General features: G+C 39.1%; 1 protein-coding gene across 1 annotated transcript in view; it reads left to right on the plus strand.

Annotated features, from left to right (window-relative positions):
- LOC150105376 (uncharacterized) overlaps window positions 1-18,110 on the plus strand; it is an 85,191-nt gene that overhangs the window by 39,635 nt on the left and 27,446 nt on the right. The window contains exon 3 of the mRNA XM_090394117.1: window positions 12,186-12,234. Within this exon, the coding sequence (XP_090250243.1) occupies window positions 12,186-12,234 (49 nt within the window). The remainder of the gene's footprint in view (window positions 1-12,185; window positions 12,235-18,110) is intronic.

An 18,110-nucleotide genomic window follows, 5' to 3' on the forward strand; every position in this document is an offset into this window, starting at 1 on the left:
CTCAGCTAGCTCCATTTCTTTGCCATTCAGGCTATTTATGTTGATAGTACCGATCTTTAACTCTGAGTTGGTGTGCTTTCAGATTTGTTCCAATAGCTGACTTTTCGCTGTTTGCCCTTGTTTCCTGGTGAAAACAACAGGGCCTTGTTTAACCGGGCGACGCCCCCGCCAGCATGAAATTTTGTCATGTTGTACCATCATTTGAAATCTTGGTTTAAGCCAATAAGAATACAATTTGGTCGGCTAGATCCCAAAATGCCAGCCCATCCTCATTTGTTCAGTATCCAGGTAGATACCCAACATGGTATCTACCTGGATACTGAACTCTCAAATTTCTTATTCCATAAAAAAAATTTATATGGAATAAGAGAGAAATTAGTCAAAACACTAAATTGTCATACAAGACAGTGTTTACACCAATTTTAACTTATGGATCTGAGAGCTGGGTTATAAGTAAAACACTTCAGACTGCAGATGAGTCCTGAGAGAATAGGGGAATGAACAGATGACATTAATGGCAATATCATTAAAAATGAGGATATTAGGAAAGAATTTGACATTTGTTAGCATCCAGGAATGTGTCAGCAGAGCTAATCTCAGATGATATCGTTATATAAACAGAATGGGAGAGGAAAGATTAGCAAAACAAGTGTTCTCTGCCAGGTTGGTAGGAAAAAGAGGCAGACCAAGATATAGATCGATTATTATTTCGAGCGACTCCAGGAGTCCTTAGACTCATCGAGGGAGGCCCTAAACATAATGTCCGCACAACTATGCGATTACATTCTCACAGTATCTATCATACCTTGTCTTGAACTCGTTCACCGTCATAGCACCCACAACAGACTCTGGCAGCTTATTCCACTCATTTACCACTCTAAAAGTAAAGAACCCAGCTCTAACACCCCTGCTAACCACACTCTTGCCCAGCTTCCATAGGTGTCCCCTAGTTCTCCCACCACCAGTCCTGATCTCAAAAATATCCTCTGAATTAATCCTATAGAATCCCTTTAGCAATTTGAATGTCTCAATCATATCTCCCCTCCTCTGCCTATCAACCAATTTCTACAACCCACAAATCTTCAACCTGTTCTCATATGGTTCATTCCATAGACCTGTTATCATCTTAGTCACTCACCTCTGGATCCTCTCCACCTCCTCCCCATCAAGAAGGAACCGAGGTGACCAAATCTGGGCACAGTAGTAGAGATGAGGTCTTATCAAGGCTCGGTACAGAGGTACAATAACTAGCTTGTCTCTGCTCGTCAAGGTATTTTTCAACAACCAAGTGAGTTGATGAACTGATTTAGCTACTTTTGCAATGTGCCCCTAAACTTCATCTCCCTATCCACCAACCCTATCAAGTCCCTGGCCTCATCAATCTCCTGGAATACAGTTCCATCAACGCGGTATACTGCTGCTAATCTTTTCACCCCAAAATGCATAACCTTACATTTTGTCACATTAAATTGACATCCATTCTCCTTAGCCCAGAACTCCAATCTATCTAAGTCATCCTGCAAGACTTTGACATCTTCTGCATTCACTATTGCCCTACCCAACTTTGCATCATCAGCGAACAAATGAATTGTTCCACTTAGATCCTTCCCTATATCGTTAATGAACAGATTAAACAGCAGTAGTCAAAGAACAGAACCCTGCGGCACACCACTAGTCACAGGCCGTCTTTTGGACTCTACTCCTGAATAAACTACTCTTTGATATCTCTCCATCAACCAACCACCTATCCATCTCACCAATCCTATATCCATTCCCATATGTTGTAGTTTACGGATTAGTATTCCATGTGGTATCCTGTCAAACGCCTTTGCCAGGTCCAGCAGTATCACTGTAAACCCATTTCCCTTATCCAGTTCAGCCGTCACCTTGTTATAAAACTTGAGCAAGTTACTGAAGCATGATCTACCCTTCACAAAACCATGCTGTCCCCTGTACAGTATCTCATTTTCATTAATCCATTCCTGTATTTTTCCCTTGACTACTTTCTCTAAGACCTTGACAACGACTCCTGATATGCTGATTGGTCGGTAATTTGCAACCGTAGTCTTGGATCCTCCTTTATGCAGTGAAACTATTTTCCCCTCTTTCCACCATTGGGACTAAACCAGACCTGAGACTCAGATTAAACAACATGGTCAAGGGCACTGATAATTCTTTAGCTGCTTCACGCAAGACCCGTGCCGGTATACCATCCAATCCCACAGATGTGTTCACATTATGGTTGTGTAATAGACTAGTCACTTCCACTTCATTTATCACTATTCCCGTATAAACTAATGGTTCCTTCATTTTTTCGATGTCACCACCTGTATGATTTGCTTTTGCAAAGTGTGCGCTCAGTAACTCCACTGTATAGACTGATTCAGTGACCTCCTTACCATTGTCATTCCTTAAAATCATTTTGCCGTGTACAGTTTTTTCTTGCTTTCAGTATATTGAAAGAACTGTTTGGGATTCTCTTTTGTTTGCAAAGCTAGTTTCCTTTCATAATCCGCTTTTGCTTTTTTTTTTTACCACACTCGTTACCTTTCTGGCCTGCACTTTATACCGTTCGTGTGCCTGCAGGTCACCCCTTTCTTTAAATTCCCTCCACAGTTGTTTCTTTTTTTGCAGCTCAAGCTTAATGGTGTTATTCATCCATTTAACTCCTACTTGTTTTACTATTTGGACCCTAGGTATACAATCAGCCATAACCTCCTGTAAATGCTCCTTGACCACTTCCCATGCTCTATTGACGTCCAGCCCTTGCAGTTGTACATGCCATGGCACTGATCCAAGCAATCTCCTAAGCTTGTCATACTTACCAGCATGGTAATTCCACACCTTTAGCCACTTCCCAGGCCAAGACCTTATGATCACTCTCACCAATAGGTGGCAACATGGTCATATTCATTAGTCAAATTCTCAGATGCTATTACCAGGTCAAGCACTCTCACACCCCTAGTATTTTCAATTACATGCTGTCTCAGATAGTTATCTGAATATAGTAATCCTTCAGTAAGGATTGATATGGTAAAAAGTGCCTTTTAGAAGATAAAAATATAAGATCTGACAATGGTGTCTTGACAGGTAACAGATTGATTTGGAGGAAAATTGTAGATAGGAAGTTAATACTATCGTATCCTGTATACTCCTTGAGGGTACATGTTAGGAGTTTGACTTTATTTAGTAAGATCTTACCTGTTTTTGTTGTCTTTGTCTCAGTAATGCCAATTATGTCCATGTACTTTTCTAATTCTTCTGCAAATTAGATTTCCTTTCCATTAATATTGTGTATGTTGATAGTTCCCATCTTCAGTTCTGATGTTAGGTTTATTCTTATAGATGTTGAGTAGACACTTGTTCCAGTTTTCACTGTTTGCCCTAGTTCCTTGATGAAAACAGTGGGCACCTTGTTTATCCAGGTGATTCCCCCCAGCTGGCATGAAATCCCATGTATACACTGTAATATGCATTTGTAGTTTTAAGCTGAAACAATAGTTTGGATAAATCCCAAATTGTCAGCCCATCCTAATTTGTTCAGTACCCAGTAGATACCTACTAGCAGGGTGCACCATGTGAAGGTGAGGATTGGATATTGTTGGTATAAAAAATTTCAAAAGTTGGTTCTCTGCATTCCTGAAAGGTGATGTGGAGGTCTCCTCTGAGTTATTTGGCTTTGACCCTTAAGCAATCCCTGTGTAAATTGGTACCATCCATAATTGGGTGTGATGGCACATGTTGTTGGTAGTCTGTATAGGAGGGTTGGAATTATGCTTTTCATTCATTGGTAACTTCTACAGAACCAGCTGACCTTATCAAGAAATCTGTGAAGAGATTCATAGGGCTATAGGTAGAATGATCAAGTAGATGTTTGTTTAATCATGTTGGTTCAGAGCTATGTCATTCCCTTTATCTGCTTCAGTAACTTATTTCTATTAATGGCTTATCTTCTCTGTCTTCTCTATTAGAGTATTTGCTACATACAATTTATTTGCAATATGGATAAGGTTATGATCTCTTGTTTCATCTGGATCATATCCTCTGCCTGGTATTTTTTTAGATGAGAGTACACAGACTTCTGGCCTAAGTGGAAGATGAGTTTCCTGTTTTTGTGTGGTTGGGTTTGGAAGCTGTTTCTTAATAGACAAACATATGTCAACTTAATTTTCTGCAATTCTCTTGTTGCTAAAATGTTTGAGGTATTTTGCAGAGGTTGGCCAAATATTACTTGGGTGATGAGTTGAAAGTTTTAGTTAAGACAGACGGAGCTTCCAAACACTGTAGGGATGTCATCCCAAACTATGAAATTAAGTCCTTTAGTTTCTTAAAGGCTCTCAGTATATACAAGCACACTAGATTCCCCCCCTTCCCCTTGCCAAAACTTAGTACCACTTGTACTCTGCTTGCTGACACCAGTGAAGCTGTTCATGCTAGAAGAACTTGCCACAATGCTTGAATGCTAATCTCTAGACTATTCTCTGACATCTGCAATGCTTCAGTAGCAAAAGAATTCCAGAAAATAGTTGACATAAAATTTAACAATGAAATTTTAGTAGAGCATGTGTACTAAACATATATATTTATAAATTTTAACAAGTTAACATGTATAAGCCATCTTATACATGTATAAACATGTTGTTATACACATTTCATTCAAGAACTAAAATATTTCATCCAATGTTATGTGGACATCAGAGAGACAGACTGATAACTACATTCAAAACATGAATTATAAGAATGAGTCAAAGCATGTGCCTACCAGCTCATCTCACTCTTAGAGGTGACACAAGATGAGGTCTGTCCACCTGAGACCTCCAAGGTTAAAACTGGTCTGGGTAGTGGCTCTTCTCATAATGCTTAGCATTATACAACCTTAAAGGATCTGTGCTTTCCATTTGCTTTATTCTTACAGCAAAAGCAGCTACAGGTCAATATCCAGACCAGAAAGCCAATCGAGGGCCTCGTCTGTCACTGCATGGATTTCCTGGAGGCCACCACCATGAAATTGGCTTCTTGGGCAGTAATTCACAATATGAGTGATTGTGTGGGCCACAGGGAACAGTCATAATAATGGTGGTCTGATAGTCTCCATTTATGTAATAGGTAGCCACATCAGCCCTGGTTAGTTCTGATCCTGTTGATGACCAAAATCTTCCTAGGAAGGGCAAAACCAGGCTGCAGAGCACAGGGATCTTCAACCAGGAAACCATTTGTTAGACTATTGTTCTCTCCACACAGTCTTGATGGTAAGGCAGCTGAAGAGTTTGTCCATGGACCAGAAAGGGTTTAGTGATTTTAGGCAAATACTAGGTGGATTTATGAGTGGTGCAGGAGCAGGTTGCTCATTACTTTATTAAATACTTTAATCAAGGCTTGTCTTCTCCATATATTTTGTGAAGCAATGTTAGATAGGACAGGCAGCCAGGGGAGAGGGGGTGCTTCTCAGTGTTGCACTAATTGTGTGCATGGTAGTTTAGCTGGGTGTCTAATGTTAGTGTGTGCACTTTTTTCCCAGACAGGGGCACAGTATTCTGCTGCAGAGAATGCAAGGGTTAGTGCAGACTACCTCAAGACATCAGCACCACAACCCCAGGTTATTCCAGCAAGCCGTGAGATTTTGGATCACTCCAAGGTATTTCAGGTGAGGCTTATGTTCTACCATTTTCTCACAGAAAAAGGTTGAGGTGTCAATTTGCCTCTGCATTCTTCAGGTGGAATGCTGTGGACTGTTTTTGTTGGATTTGGCTTCAGGTACCATTGCTTGAAGTACACCTCCAGGATGTTCAGGTCTGTGTTCAAGGTTGTTTCCAGGTTGGCAAAGGAGGTAGACTGGTGTAAGATAGTGGGATCATCAGAATATACATATTTGCTTGAGTTGGTATGTGGTAAGTCAGACATTTAAATGTTAAATATTAAAGGGGATAAGAATCCTGTGGAGGAATCTGGGCCTACTTTTTTTAACCAATACAGATCTGGATCTTTATGTTGGAGAGAATGTATTCAAAAAGCAAAGTTGTTTTGCACCTTATATTGTTTAGCTTTAGGAAGAGGCCCCTGATCCAAGCTGTATCATAAGCTGTTAGGTCGATGAAAGTGACTCCAGATTTAAGTTTCTTCTGGAAGCCTGCTTCAGGCTGTGTTGCCAGGACCTGGCAACATAGCTTGATTTAAGAATCTGTAGAAATTCCATGAATTCTTAAATCCATGGAAATGCCAAAGAAACTGAAATACAGTTGAAAGTATTTTCACTTAATTATATTATAAATTAAAGATACCAAGAAATTATAAACTTGGTTTAATCATATATCCAAATGTAAGCAAACAAAGTTTGCGTCGAAGTATTTTCAGGAGTGGGACAGCTTGTGGTAAAGGTGGTATTGACTTGACATCACTTGCTTTTAGTATGATGTGAAGTCAGTGCCACTTTTACCACATGCTGTCCCAGTCCTGAAAATACTCCAGGTGCAAACTTTGTTTGCTTACACTTGGATATAGGATTAAACCAAATATATAATTTCTTTGGTATCTTTAATTTAAGCTGAAATACAGGGGTATAAAGCTTAATTTTAAACCAGATTTTCCATGAGTTGCTCCATGGAAATTAAATGCCTTTCTTGAAGGCATTTGACATTACTCAACTTTACTGTTTTCTAGCAATCTAAATTCCTGACCACAACTGCTCACTCCAAACATTAATTAAAAATGCATAGTAATATCATCTAAAATTTTATTAGTGGTCCTTCTATTGCTCAGTGTTCCTGCTGAGATTTTTATAGGGTAGTTCACCATTGCTTCATCCCATTTTATCTGGGACCAGTATATGGCTGGGATGCATTCATCACTGTAATTCATATGGTTGGGGCTGGTTTGCCTGTTCTAGGGGACAAAAAAAACAGTTTCTTGGTGAAACTCCCCTCCACCCTACCTCTGTGTGAGAAAGACTAACTTATAAAGGGCAGAGAGGAAATAAATATATGAATTCTAGCATCTAAAGGGAGTGATCATTATGGGTAACTTTTAGTATGTTAATATACTAAAATGAAAGATTGCATCTAGTGACAAAGAATGAATTTGATATACATGCCTTAGGCAGTATGTGATAGATACATGAAGATGGATTGAAGATTTTCTTGGAGGATGTTACAAAATGGAGTATATCTAGTTGGCAAATGGCCATGAAGTAGATCATTCACCTAGGCCAGGGGGTCTTCAACCTTTCAGACAGTGCAGGCCACATTAAAAATTTCAATGAAGCCTGCAGGCCATTATGCAATACTGTGGTATTTGGAATTATTATTATTCAGGCCTCCATAGAGTCGAGACTCATCATGGGAGGTCCTTCATAAGAAACAGTCTATCATACCACTCCTTGAACTCATTGACCATTCTTGCTCTCATCCACTTCATCAGGCAATGCATTCCATGGTTCAACCACCCTCCATGCAAAGAAACCACTCCTCACCCTCTTGCTCACAGTTTCCTTTCGTAACTTCCAGGGATGGCCTCTTGTCATCACTCCTTCCCACTGTTCAACCAAGAAAGAACTCCCCAGTGTCAACCCTGCAACCACCTCTCAACAGTTTAAGTCTCAATCATATCTTTCCTCCTATCCACCAAACTCTGCAGTCCACATTCCCTCAGACGATCCTCATAACTATCATTGTACAGTCTTGAAACCATCTTTGTTATCTGCCTTTGTACCCTTTCCACAGTTAATTTATCCCCTTCAAATTCTAGGGACCAAATCTGAGAACAATAGTCCAAGTGTGGTCTGATCAAGGCCTTATACAATGGAATGATAACTGTTTTATTTCTGCAGGTCAAGTGTCCTTCTCATTATTGCAGCAATCCTCTGTTACCTTTGCCACCTTTGCAATATGTCCCCTGAATTTCGGGTTTCTATCAATCATAAACTCCAGATCTCTTATTTCCTCTACTTCCTCCAGTACAGCTCCTCCAATAGAGTATGCAGCGTCCCAAACCTCAAGACCTTACATTTTGATGCATTAAACAGACACCCCATTCATTTGCCCATCTATGTAGCTTATTCAAATCCTCTTGCAGGGATACTGCATCTGCACTATTACTAATTGTAAGCTGCTTTCTAGATTCACAAGGAACGCTGTGTATTTGATACTTAACATAAAATCCTATAAAAATAAACTCTGCTTTAAGAGTGTAGGTAGGACTTGGGTTCATAAGTAAATACAATCAATACTTGAGAAAAAGATAATTTAATGAAGAAAACATTCATTTTTTTAAAATGTCAATGGTAAACTTAGCCATTCTAATTTTTTTATTTTTTTTTTTTTTTAGTGGAACCTTTGGCATAGTAATTAAATAATAAAGCAACATGTAAAAACCACAGTGATACTTTTAATTAGTAAAAGGACAGATATTTTGTCCTTTACAGACATCATTCCTATTACAGACGTCTTCAGTGTCTAATAGGAATGGAATACAAGCAAAACATTAGGTGGATCGCCTGTTAAAATAAAATTGTTACCACGTGCTAGGAAATAATAGAAATAACAAATTTAATCTATTAAGATAAATGGTTTTTTTGCATAAGAAGTCTCCCAGATCTTTGAAAGAGACATACAAATTTCTGTTTAAATTTGGTCAGTGTAAGATAGTTTCACAACTTTCTTTGATGCTGATTCAAATATGAACACTTATTCAATGGAGGAGAACTACTTTATCCCACTGGACACTATGAGTAGAGTCAGTACTATGCTGTGCCAGACTAGACTTCAGAGGTTTGTTATAATCAATATAATATCGATATTCTTTTTTCCAAAGAACGTTTGGCCAGTTTATCCAAAATAAGAGACATCATTTGCAAGGTATTTGGTAAACGCCAGCCAAAGATAGAGAAGATAGTTTATCCTTTGTAGAAGGTAATAAAGAAGAAATTTTGTTGATAAGAATATATGTTGGAATCAATTTGATACTTTTCAGAATTCTACCTATAGGTTCTGAGATTCCTGGAATGTAGCAACTCTACAGACTGTTGAAGAAACTGTAGGTGTTGGAACATAAGTCAAGTATCTGTTGGATTTGATTGGAGTTGTAATAATTTGATTCTATTAACTTTTTAATGATGGAAAGTTTCTTGTTGTAAGATTATTGGGGAAGAGCAAACTTTGTGCTCTATGAATTAGAGATTTAAGAATGCCACATTTTTGAGACGTGGTGCATAGACTTTTTGTGAATGTATCTGCCAGTAAATGTGGATTTTAGAAAGATGCTTGTAGATAAGGTACCAGAAGACCTAGTAAGGAGGATGTCCAAAAATGGTAAAGTACCAGTTTTTTCTTTTTCCATGGTGAATTGGATGCATGGGTGAAGGTTATTTTTCCATTGTGGAAAGTTCATCTTCAGTGTGTGGCCAAACAGCAAACATTTTGGACAAACTGGCTGTTCTTTGGAAAAAAGAACATCAATATTATATTGATTATAACAAACCTCCAGAATCTGGTCTGGTGCAGCACAGTACTGACTCTACTCATAGTGTCCAGTGGGATAAAGCAGTTCTCCTCCATAGATGCAGATTCAAATATGAATGCTTATTCAAAGAAAGTTATGAAAGAAACTATCTTACACTGACTGAATTTAAATAGAAATGACTCTCTCTCAAAGATCGGGGAGACTTATCTAATGTAAAAAACCATTTATCTTAATATATTAAATTTATTTCTATTATTTCCTAGCACGTAACAATTGTATTTTAATAGGTGATCCACTGAATGTTTTGCTTGTATTCCATTACTGTTTCAGACACTGAAGATGTACTATTAATTTTAGTAAGAAATATCTGTCCTTCTACTAATTAAAGATATCACTGTGGTTTTTTTTACGTGTTGCTTTATTATTTAAACTTAGCATTGCTTTTCCTTGACCAGCTTGTTGATGTTTGCATCAATGTTGGAAGTTGCTATGCACAGAATATTCTCAATGTTGGTCTGTAATCAGAGTTCTTGTCTTGGACTTCACATGCTTCATTCTGGAAAAGAACTGCTCACATAAGCATGTGCTTCCTAACAAAGTGCACATCTTCAAAGCATGCCTACCGGCAAAGATTAAGGAATGCGTCCTCAGAAATGTAGTCTTTTTGTAAAATGTGCAAGCAAGGGCACATTGAATAATTTTTCTCTCAAAGAAGAGTTGTTTTGGAGTTAAAGCAGCTCCATTTGTACTGAGCCTGGCATTTTGGCAGCATGGACACTGGATGGCATTGAAAATAAATCTGAAGACTTGGTTACGAAAATCACTAAATCTCTCTTCAAACTCACTTTGCAACACAGCTAATTTTGTAGCATATTCATCAAGAGATGAACAATTGGAATCTGCGAGAAGCTGAAAATTGCAAGTCTTTTGCAAGTTGTGCCTAACAAAGTTTGAGCTTTGTCACAAAAGCTTTGTGATCAAACAGCATGTATGAGTTGATCTTTGGATTGTAGCAGTGTCTTTAGGTCACTCATATGCAATGAAGTGTCGGTCACAGTCTGTCATCCACTTCGGATCATTGAATTCTGCAATCAGATTCCCCTTAGTTTGCATGAACTGCTGTATTTCGCTCTTTTAAGAGCCTTCCCTCTGCTCACCCAATGCACATCACTATAATAAACCACATCGCTGTGATCCGCTTCGCACTCTTGGCCAAAAACTCTTGGAATTGACAATGATTCAATACTCTTGCCCTAATAATGTTGAAGACAGTCGCAATAACTTTCATGACATTCTCAAATCCAATAGTTTTCACACACAAATTCTCCTGGTGAATTAAAAAGTGGTAATGGACAAAATCTTTTCCTTCTGGTTCTTTCCATAACAAACCCTTGGTTCTCTCCAACCATAGCAGGGCACCATCAGTTACCACACCCTCAAGGTTGGTTAAACTGAGGTCTAAATGCTGGAGCATTTTCTTGGCAGCTTCAAGAATATCGGTGCTTTTTGTCATTCTCTTCATAGGTACGAGCTCTAGCAGTTCTTCAATCACAGTGAATTGTTGATCAATGCCATGGACAAAGATAGCCAGTTGTGCTGTATCCTTCACATCTGCTCTCATCTAAAGCAAGTGAATATGACGTAAATTCGGACAAACGTTGTTTTTTTTTAAAATTCCTTCAATGTCATTGGCAAGTTCTTTGATACGTCATGTTACAGTTACCCTAGACAAACTTGGTTTTTTGAACACTTCCTTATTATTTGGACACAGAATTTCCCTAGCAGTGATGACACTCTTTCACAAACTCTGTCCAAGAACGCTTTTGATTTTATAGCAATTTTTTCAGCTATTACATAACTTACTTTGATGTATGCTTCGCTCTCTTCCCTCTGCCTTTTAAACATACCCTGCTGGCATTTTAAATCAATTTGTAGATGGTTCGATTTGTCTACACAAACCTGCCCTTGAAGGTGATTGAAATTGGACGCATGCTTTGTCTGTGTCTATTTATATTGTATTCTTTTGATACTGACTCATGACAAATTAAAACACACTGGCTTATCGTCGATCGGCACAAAAGAACAAATTGGTCCACTTTTCATTAAAAAAAACCTCCCGAGAATCATTTTGATTTATGCTTTTTACTTGTGGATGCCATCGCGATGGAAGGTGAACCCAAAAAATAATCCAAAATGGCCGGTGTTAACGGTTATTATCCACTGAATGTGTCGTGCACTAATGAAAAAAGTCCTGGCAATATAAAACCACAATAGGCTATGGCTGACATGACTATCCTGCTTGCACTTCTACATGAATATCACACTGTTCACGACTGACTGACTGGATGAGATCCTCTTGTATTTATATGAAAATAATGAAGAGTATAGAAATTTTAGAGATGTATCTGGAAGGCACTAGACAGAGCATTCGAACAAACTACTGCATCAGCCATCTACCTGCGACATTAGTTTTAAATTATGTTCTTGAGACCTCAAAGGTTAAAACTTGTCTGGGTAGTGGCCCTTCCCATAATAGTATTATACACCTAAAGGATGTGTGCCTTGCATTATAGGATACTAAGGCAGTCTATGGGAATCATTGGCCTCTCAAGTAGCCCAGTTAAGAATCTCTCTCTATATATATATGTGTGTGTACACATACATGTATGTATGTATGTATACACACGCACATATTATACAACTCTTTAATCCTTAAGATTATTTTTTTACAGAAAACAGAATGAAAAATATAGAGAGGAGGTAAAGCAGGATCAGAAGAAAGTAAGTATAAACTTTGAATTACTTTATTAAAAATTCTTGTATATTTTATAGTCCAATGTTATGACTTTGGCACAGCTTTTAAATTAAAGATACCAAGAAATTATATACTTGGTTTAATCCTTTATCTAAGTGTAAGCAAAAAAGTTTGTGCCTGAAATATAATCAGAACTAGGGTGACTTCTATATATAGAAGATAATGACTTCACATAACTTGCCTTAGTATCCCATAATGCAAAGTACATATCCTTATGGGTATGTATGAGTCACACTAGTCCTGATTATATTTCAGGTACAAACTTTGTTTGCTTACACTTTGCAGGATTAAACCAAGTATATAATTTCTTGGTATCTTTAATTTATAGTTTAACCAAGTGGAAAAACTTCCAGCAATTGGTAAGTTTTGAAAGTATATTCAGGACTTTCAAGGAGTTATGAGGCTCATCTGTGATATCAAAACTTGTCACTGTGCACTTAGATGCTGTCAAGCAAACATTCAATGGTCCATCCACTTTCCATGTAGAGAAGCTAGATACTGTAGTTATCCTCTCCCCCTTTAACTGCAGGTTTGCTATCTGCAGTCAACTCCAGTCCAAAAATATTGAATGAGAAATTCCAGAAATAAACTATTTATAATTACATTGGGAAAGTGGATATTAGATCCTACATTATTTCAAAGCTGAATGTTGAAACTATTAATGTTTCATAAGTTGACCTGAGAGCTTACGAGAATACAATCCTCGACATCCCCAAGTTGCCTTAGTTTCTTCTGCTTCTGCTGTTTTTGTATACCAATGCTAGAAGTATAAGAAACAAGGCGGATGAAATGGTTGCACTAATTGCATCTGTTCACCCAAAGATTGTTGGAATAAGTGAGACATGGTTAGATGAGGACTACATCTTGACAGGAATAGAGATGGAAGGGTATGATATGTTTCGTGAGAATAGAAGGGGTAAAAAGGGAGGGGAGTGCTATTGATGATAGAGAAAAAGTTATGTCCATACAAGGTAGAGATGCAAGAGGGAAATAGGGCCAGTGGTTTTGAGGCAGTATGGTGTGAGATAGAGGTGAATAGAATCAAATATTTGGTGGGATGTTAGAGACCTGGTAATGTGGATGGTGGTGATAGTGAAATGTATAGTCAAATTAGCCAAGCAAATAAAAGGGTGATCATTATAGGTGATTTTAATTATGGCAATATAGACTGGAATGAAGAGATAGCAACTGGGAGTAAAGAAAATGAGTTTCTTGAGTTTTTGAGGGATAACTACCTCAGACAGTATGTAACAGAGGGCACACGAGGATTAAGGTTCTTGAATTTGGTCATCTCATCAGAGGATGTAATTATAAAGTGTCAAATCATCCACCAATTGGTGAAAGTGACCATGAGGTGATTTACCTGGGTGGTTGCCAGCAGTGCAAGGATCCCTGTGAGAAAAGGGTATATATGGAACGACAAGGGGGTGATTATGAAGAGCTTGGGGATTTTCAAAAACTATCTAGTAGATGCAATGTCTAAATGTATTCCAAGGGTGAGAAGGTTAAATAAGGTAGGTGTGAGATGGATGAATAAAGAGATTAAGCATGCGATACAGAGAAAAAGGGCATTGTGGAGGCAGCATAAGGGAAGTGGAAGTAACCAATTTCATGAGGTCTACAAAGACCAGGCAAGGAGGGTGACTTGGTTGGTGAGAGTAGCTAAAGAGAGGTATGAACAGCAGTTAGCAATGAAGCCAAAAAGAATCCTAGGGAGTTCTTTCGATATGTAGCCAGTAAAAGAAAGAATGATTATGGAAGGATGACATTGATTGGAGGAAATGGTATAAAGACAGCTGTTGCAGAATGTGTAGTGGAGATACTTAATGAGCAGTTCATAAAGATCTTTCAATCTTGTGAATGTGACTTTATGGAGAGATTGAGAGCAGTTGATGATGGGGAGGAGAAACTGACTGTAAGTGAGCAAGAGGTGTTTAGGGAGTTGAGTAAACTGGATGTAAATAAGGCTGTGGGACTTGATAATATATCATAAATTTAGTTTAATCCTTTATCTAAGTGTGTGCAAACAAAGTTTGCACCTGAAAGTATCTTCAGGACTGGGGTAAAGTGGTGCAACTCCTTGCAAAGGTGGAGCAAGTTACCAACACTCCTATCTCGGTATCTCCCATAATGCAAAACACATCTCCTTGCAGATATGTAGAATGTTATGCATTAAGGGAAGGGTCACTACCCAGACTAGTTTAGACCTTTGAGGTCTCTTCAGTGGGAGCCAGGCCCAAGTGGAGATACCAGTGACAATTGACATTTATGTCTTTAGGGGTGAAGCAAGATGCTTTTCATATTCCCCGCTATCTGTCGTGGTTACAGTGAGGGTAAAATTTACAAGCAGTTTGCTCGCCCTGAATGGGCTTGGAGATTATGTATCGCTATAGGAGGCTAATATAGTTTTTGGTCTTCTATATTTAAATATGTCCGTTGGCTCGTATGCTGCAGCTTGTTGAACCAAATCGTTGGGATGTGTGGACGTCTTTAGAAAAAATTTGGCAGCTAAGGATTGTAGATAAGAGAGAATATAGGGAATATTTGTCTCTGTGGAGTTGGCTGTTTCTAACATACCACGGGGCGTTCAAAATCATTCTCAAGCACTTGTTCTGCACTTGCTGTATCTTAATAATGTTAGTGTTAGAGGTGTGGCTCCAGGCTGGAGAGGCATAGATGATTATAGGACGAATCGACATCTGGTATAGCTGCAATTTGATTCTGTTGCTGAGTTTGCTATTTCTATTAATTAGCGGGTAGATCTGAGCTATGGCTTTAGATGCTTTTGCACATGCAGACTTTATGTTGGTTGAAAGATAGCTTTTTGTCGAGAATCACACCCAGGTAATTTGTTTCTTTCTGCCAGGGAATTTTAGTATTGAATAGTAACACATCTCCAGCAGGAGACATTGGCCTTTTTGAGAAGAGAACCGCTGAGCTTTTCAGGGGATTGACTTCCAATCTCCACTTGGAGAACCAACCCTCCAGCTTTAGAAGATTTTCTTGAAGCTTTCTAGTAACGAAGTGGGGTCTGAGAGATCTGGTTAGTATTGCCGTATCGTCCGCATACAGTGCTAAAATGGAAGTCATCGGATTGTGTGGGATGTCTGACATGTATACAGAAAACAGCAATGGAGCCAGTAGAGATCCCTGCGGCACTCCAGCAAAGATATGGCGCTGGGACGATGTAGAACCGTTTATTTTAACTTGCATTGATCTAGTCTGAAGATATGAACGGATTAGATGAACCATTTTTAGTGAGATACCGGCTGAGATAAGTTTGTGCAGGAGTCCAAAATGCCAGATTTTGTCAAATGCTTTAGATAGGTCTAGGAATACCGCACCTGTGCACTGGCGCCAGTTGTAGCTGGTGGTGATATATTCCACAATTCTGTGGATTTGCTGGGTAGTACTATGGTGTTGTCGAAATCCAAACTGTTCTTTAGGGAGGATGTCTAGGTCATTTACTGAGGTTTGGAGTCGTGAGAGGATGACCTTCTCTGCGACCTTACCCAGATTGGAGATGAGACTGATTGGACGATAATTCTGCGGTAAGTGTGGGTCTTTGCCTGGCTTATGTATAGGAATCACATCAGCCATTTTCCAGGTGGAAGGAAAATGAAGTCTTAAGATTGCATTTATTATATTGGTCAGATGCACTATAGCTTTTCGAGGCAGCAGCTTGATCACCCTGTTTGAGATGCTGTCTGGTCCAGGAGCTTTATTGTTCTTAAGTTTTTTAATAATATCATATAATTCAACAGGTGATGCGGGTGCAATATGATCGGCACTGGTGTCCGGGAGGTTTAGTGCATGCCTAACCTGTCTGTGGATTTTGTACAGATTGAAATCAATGTTGTTATAAGAAGGTTTGCACTGATCCTCAAGATTTTTAAGTATGGCTTCTGCCTTATCTGCATCTGTGTGGACTAGGCCCTGGTTTGAGATTAGGGGGAGGGATCTGGTTTTATTTTTGATATTTCTCAGTAGGCCCCAGATAGAGTGATCAATAGGTGAGATAGAGGCTAACTTTTTATCCCAGACTTTGTTTCTATGTGTTTTAAGTGCATCTCTTACTGCTCCATTCAATCTGTTAAGCACTGTCTTATCCTGAGGTGTGCGAGTGTTATGAAATCTCTTCCTAGCTCTGCTCTTCTCTCTGATCAGGTCCATAATGTCCTCAGGCAAACGATCAGGCTTGGGAACAGGTTTCTGGTAGGATGCAACCATTATAGCGGACTTAATCTGTTGGGTGAAGCTAGTCACTGCAGATTCCACATCTTCTGGTGTGCATATGGGAGGGACGGGTCCTATTTGATCCCGAAGTGCTTTAGACAATCTCTCCCACGATATGCCTGAATGAGAAGGAGGAGGCAGGCATTCTTGCTCGCCCAATTGCAGTAGAATTGGGTTGTGATCCGACGACAGCTCGTTTAGTGATGTAAGGCTGTACTGTAGTTTAATGTCTTGCAGGATGGCTATATCCAGGATATCAGCAGTGCCAGATGTACTGAGATGAGTTGGTTCAGTAGGTCCAGCCACAACAGCATGGTTTAATCCTGTGTAGCTAGAGAGGATGCGACCATTTTTGTTGGTAGATTTACTGTTCCAAGCAGGATGCTTTGCATTGAGGTCTCCAGCAATGATGACTGGTCCTTTTGCTCCAAGGATGGCATCCAGATCTGAGGTCAATGTCTTTAATGGAGGGTTGTATGCAGAAAAAATTTTGAGGTTTCCAATTGAGTTTGTGAGAACATTGATTCCTGTGATTTCGAGGTTGGTGGTAGTAGGGTTGGTTATTGAGTGATGATTGATATAGTTTTTGATAAGGGTGGCTGTACCTCCACCTCTATACCCAAGCCTGTAGTTTCTGTAAATCTGATACCCTCTGATTTTCAGGGTGTCAGCAGGCCTCAGGTGAGTTTCATTAATTAGCAGTATATCTGGATTGTATCTATTATTAAATTCCTGGATTTCTAACAGTTTGTTTTTTATACCGTTGGCATTCCAACCGATAATCCTAAGAGAATTTGGGACGATTTTTTTCCTATGCATCAGAGAGTGCAGATAATATGGATTGGGTTTGCTGTAGGAATCTTTTTGTGACACTTAAGGATGGATTTGAGTTGCTGAAATCCTGCAGCATGTTTGCAAGAGAAGAGGTGATAACAGCTCATAGATTTGAGTGTGGATTATTCCGGTTCTGGGTTTGTACTATCTGATTGGAGCGGGCCACATCAGCATATGTTCTTACTTGATGTTGAAGATTCGTTTTCTTAAGGGGCTCAGTTAACGATGGGCGAGCACCTGTTGTCATGTATTCACTCTTGGAGAACTGAGTAGCCTGAGCTTCAGGAACTCTCGCACTAGATGACGAGGTAGATTGATGACTTGTATCATTCCATCTGTTTTTGGGGTGATGTATACACCCTCTATAATTAGCAGGGTGAGGACCCCCACAATTAGCGCACTTAGCCGGGGTGGATTTTGGCTTGGCGCAGGTGTTTGTGGGGTGATTCTCGCTACATTTTAGGCATTTGAACTGAGCTTTGCATAGCTTCTGGGCATGGCCAAATTTTTGGCATCGGTGGCACTGCCCAGAAGATGATTTCTTTCTCAATAGTTCTGGGGTGATTTTGAGTCCACAGATTGATTTTAAATTATAAATGTCTTTGTAAATGTTATGAATTTCTACTAAAACTAAAGGCATAGGTGTCTTATTTGATCTAAACATTCTAGTAACCTTTATGGGGGGTAGTTCCTGTAGGTTAAGGTCAGCAACTATTTCATCAGTGTCAATATCCTCGGAGACTCCACGTAAGACTACTTTCAGATTTTTTTC

The sequence above is a fragment of the Typopeltis vanoorti genome, chromosome 6 (genome assembly GCF_054136105.1).
Source record: "Typopeltis vanoorti isolate ZY-2024b chromosome 6, IOZ_Tvanoo_1.0, whole genome shotgun sequence".
In the NCBI taxonomy this organism is placed as follows: Eukaryota; Metazoa; Arthropoda; class Arachnida; order Uropygi; family Thelyphonidae; genus Typopeltis; species Typopeltis vanoorti.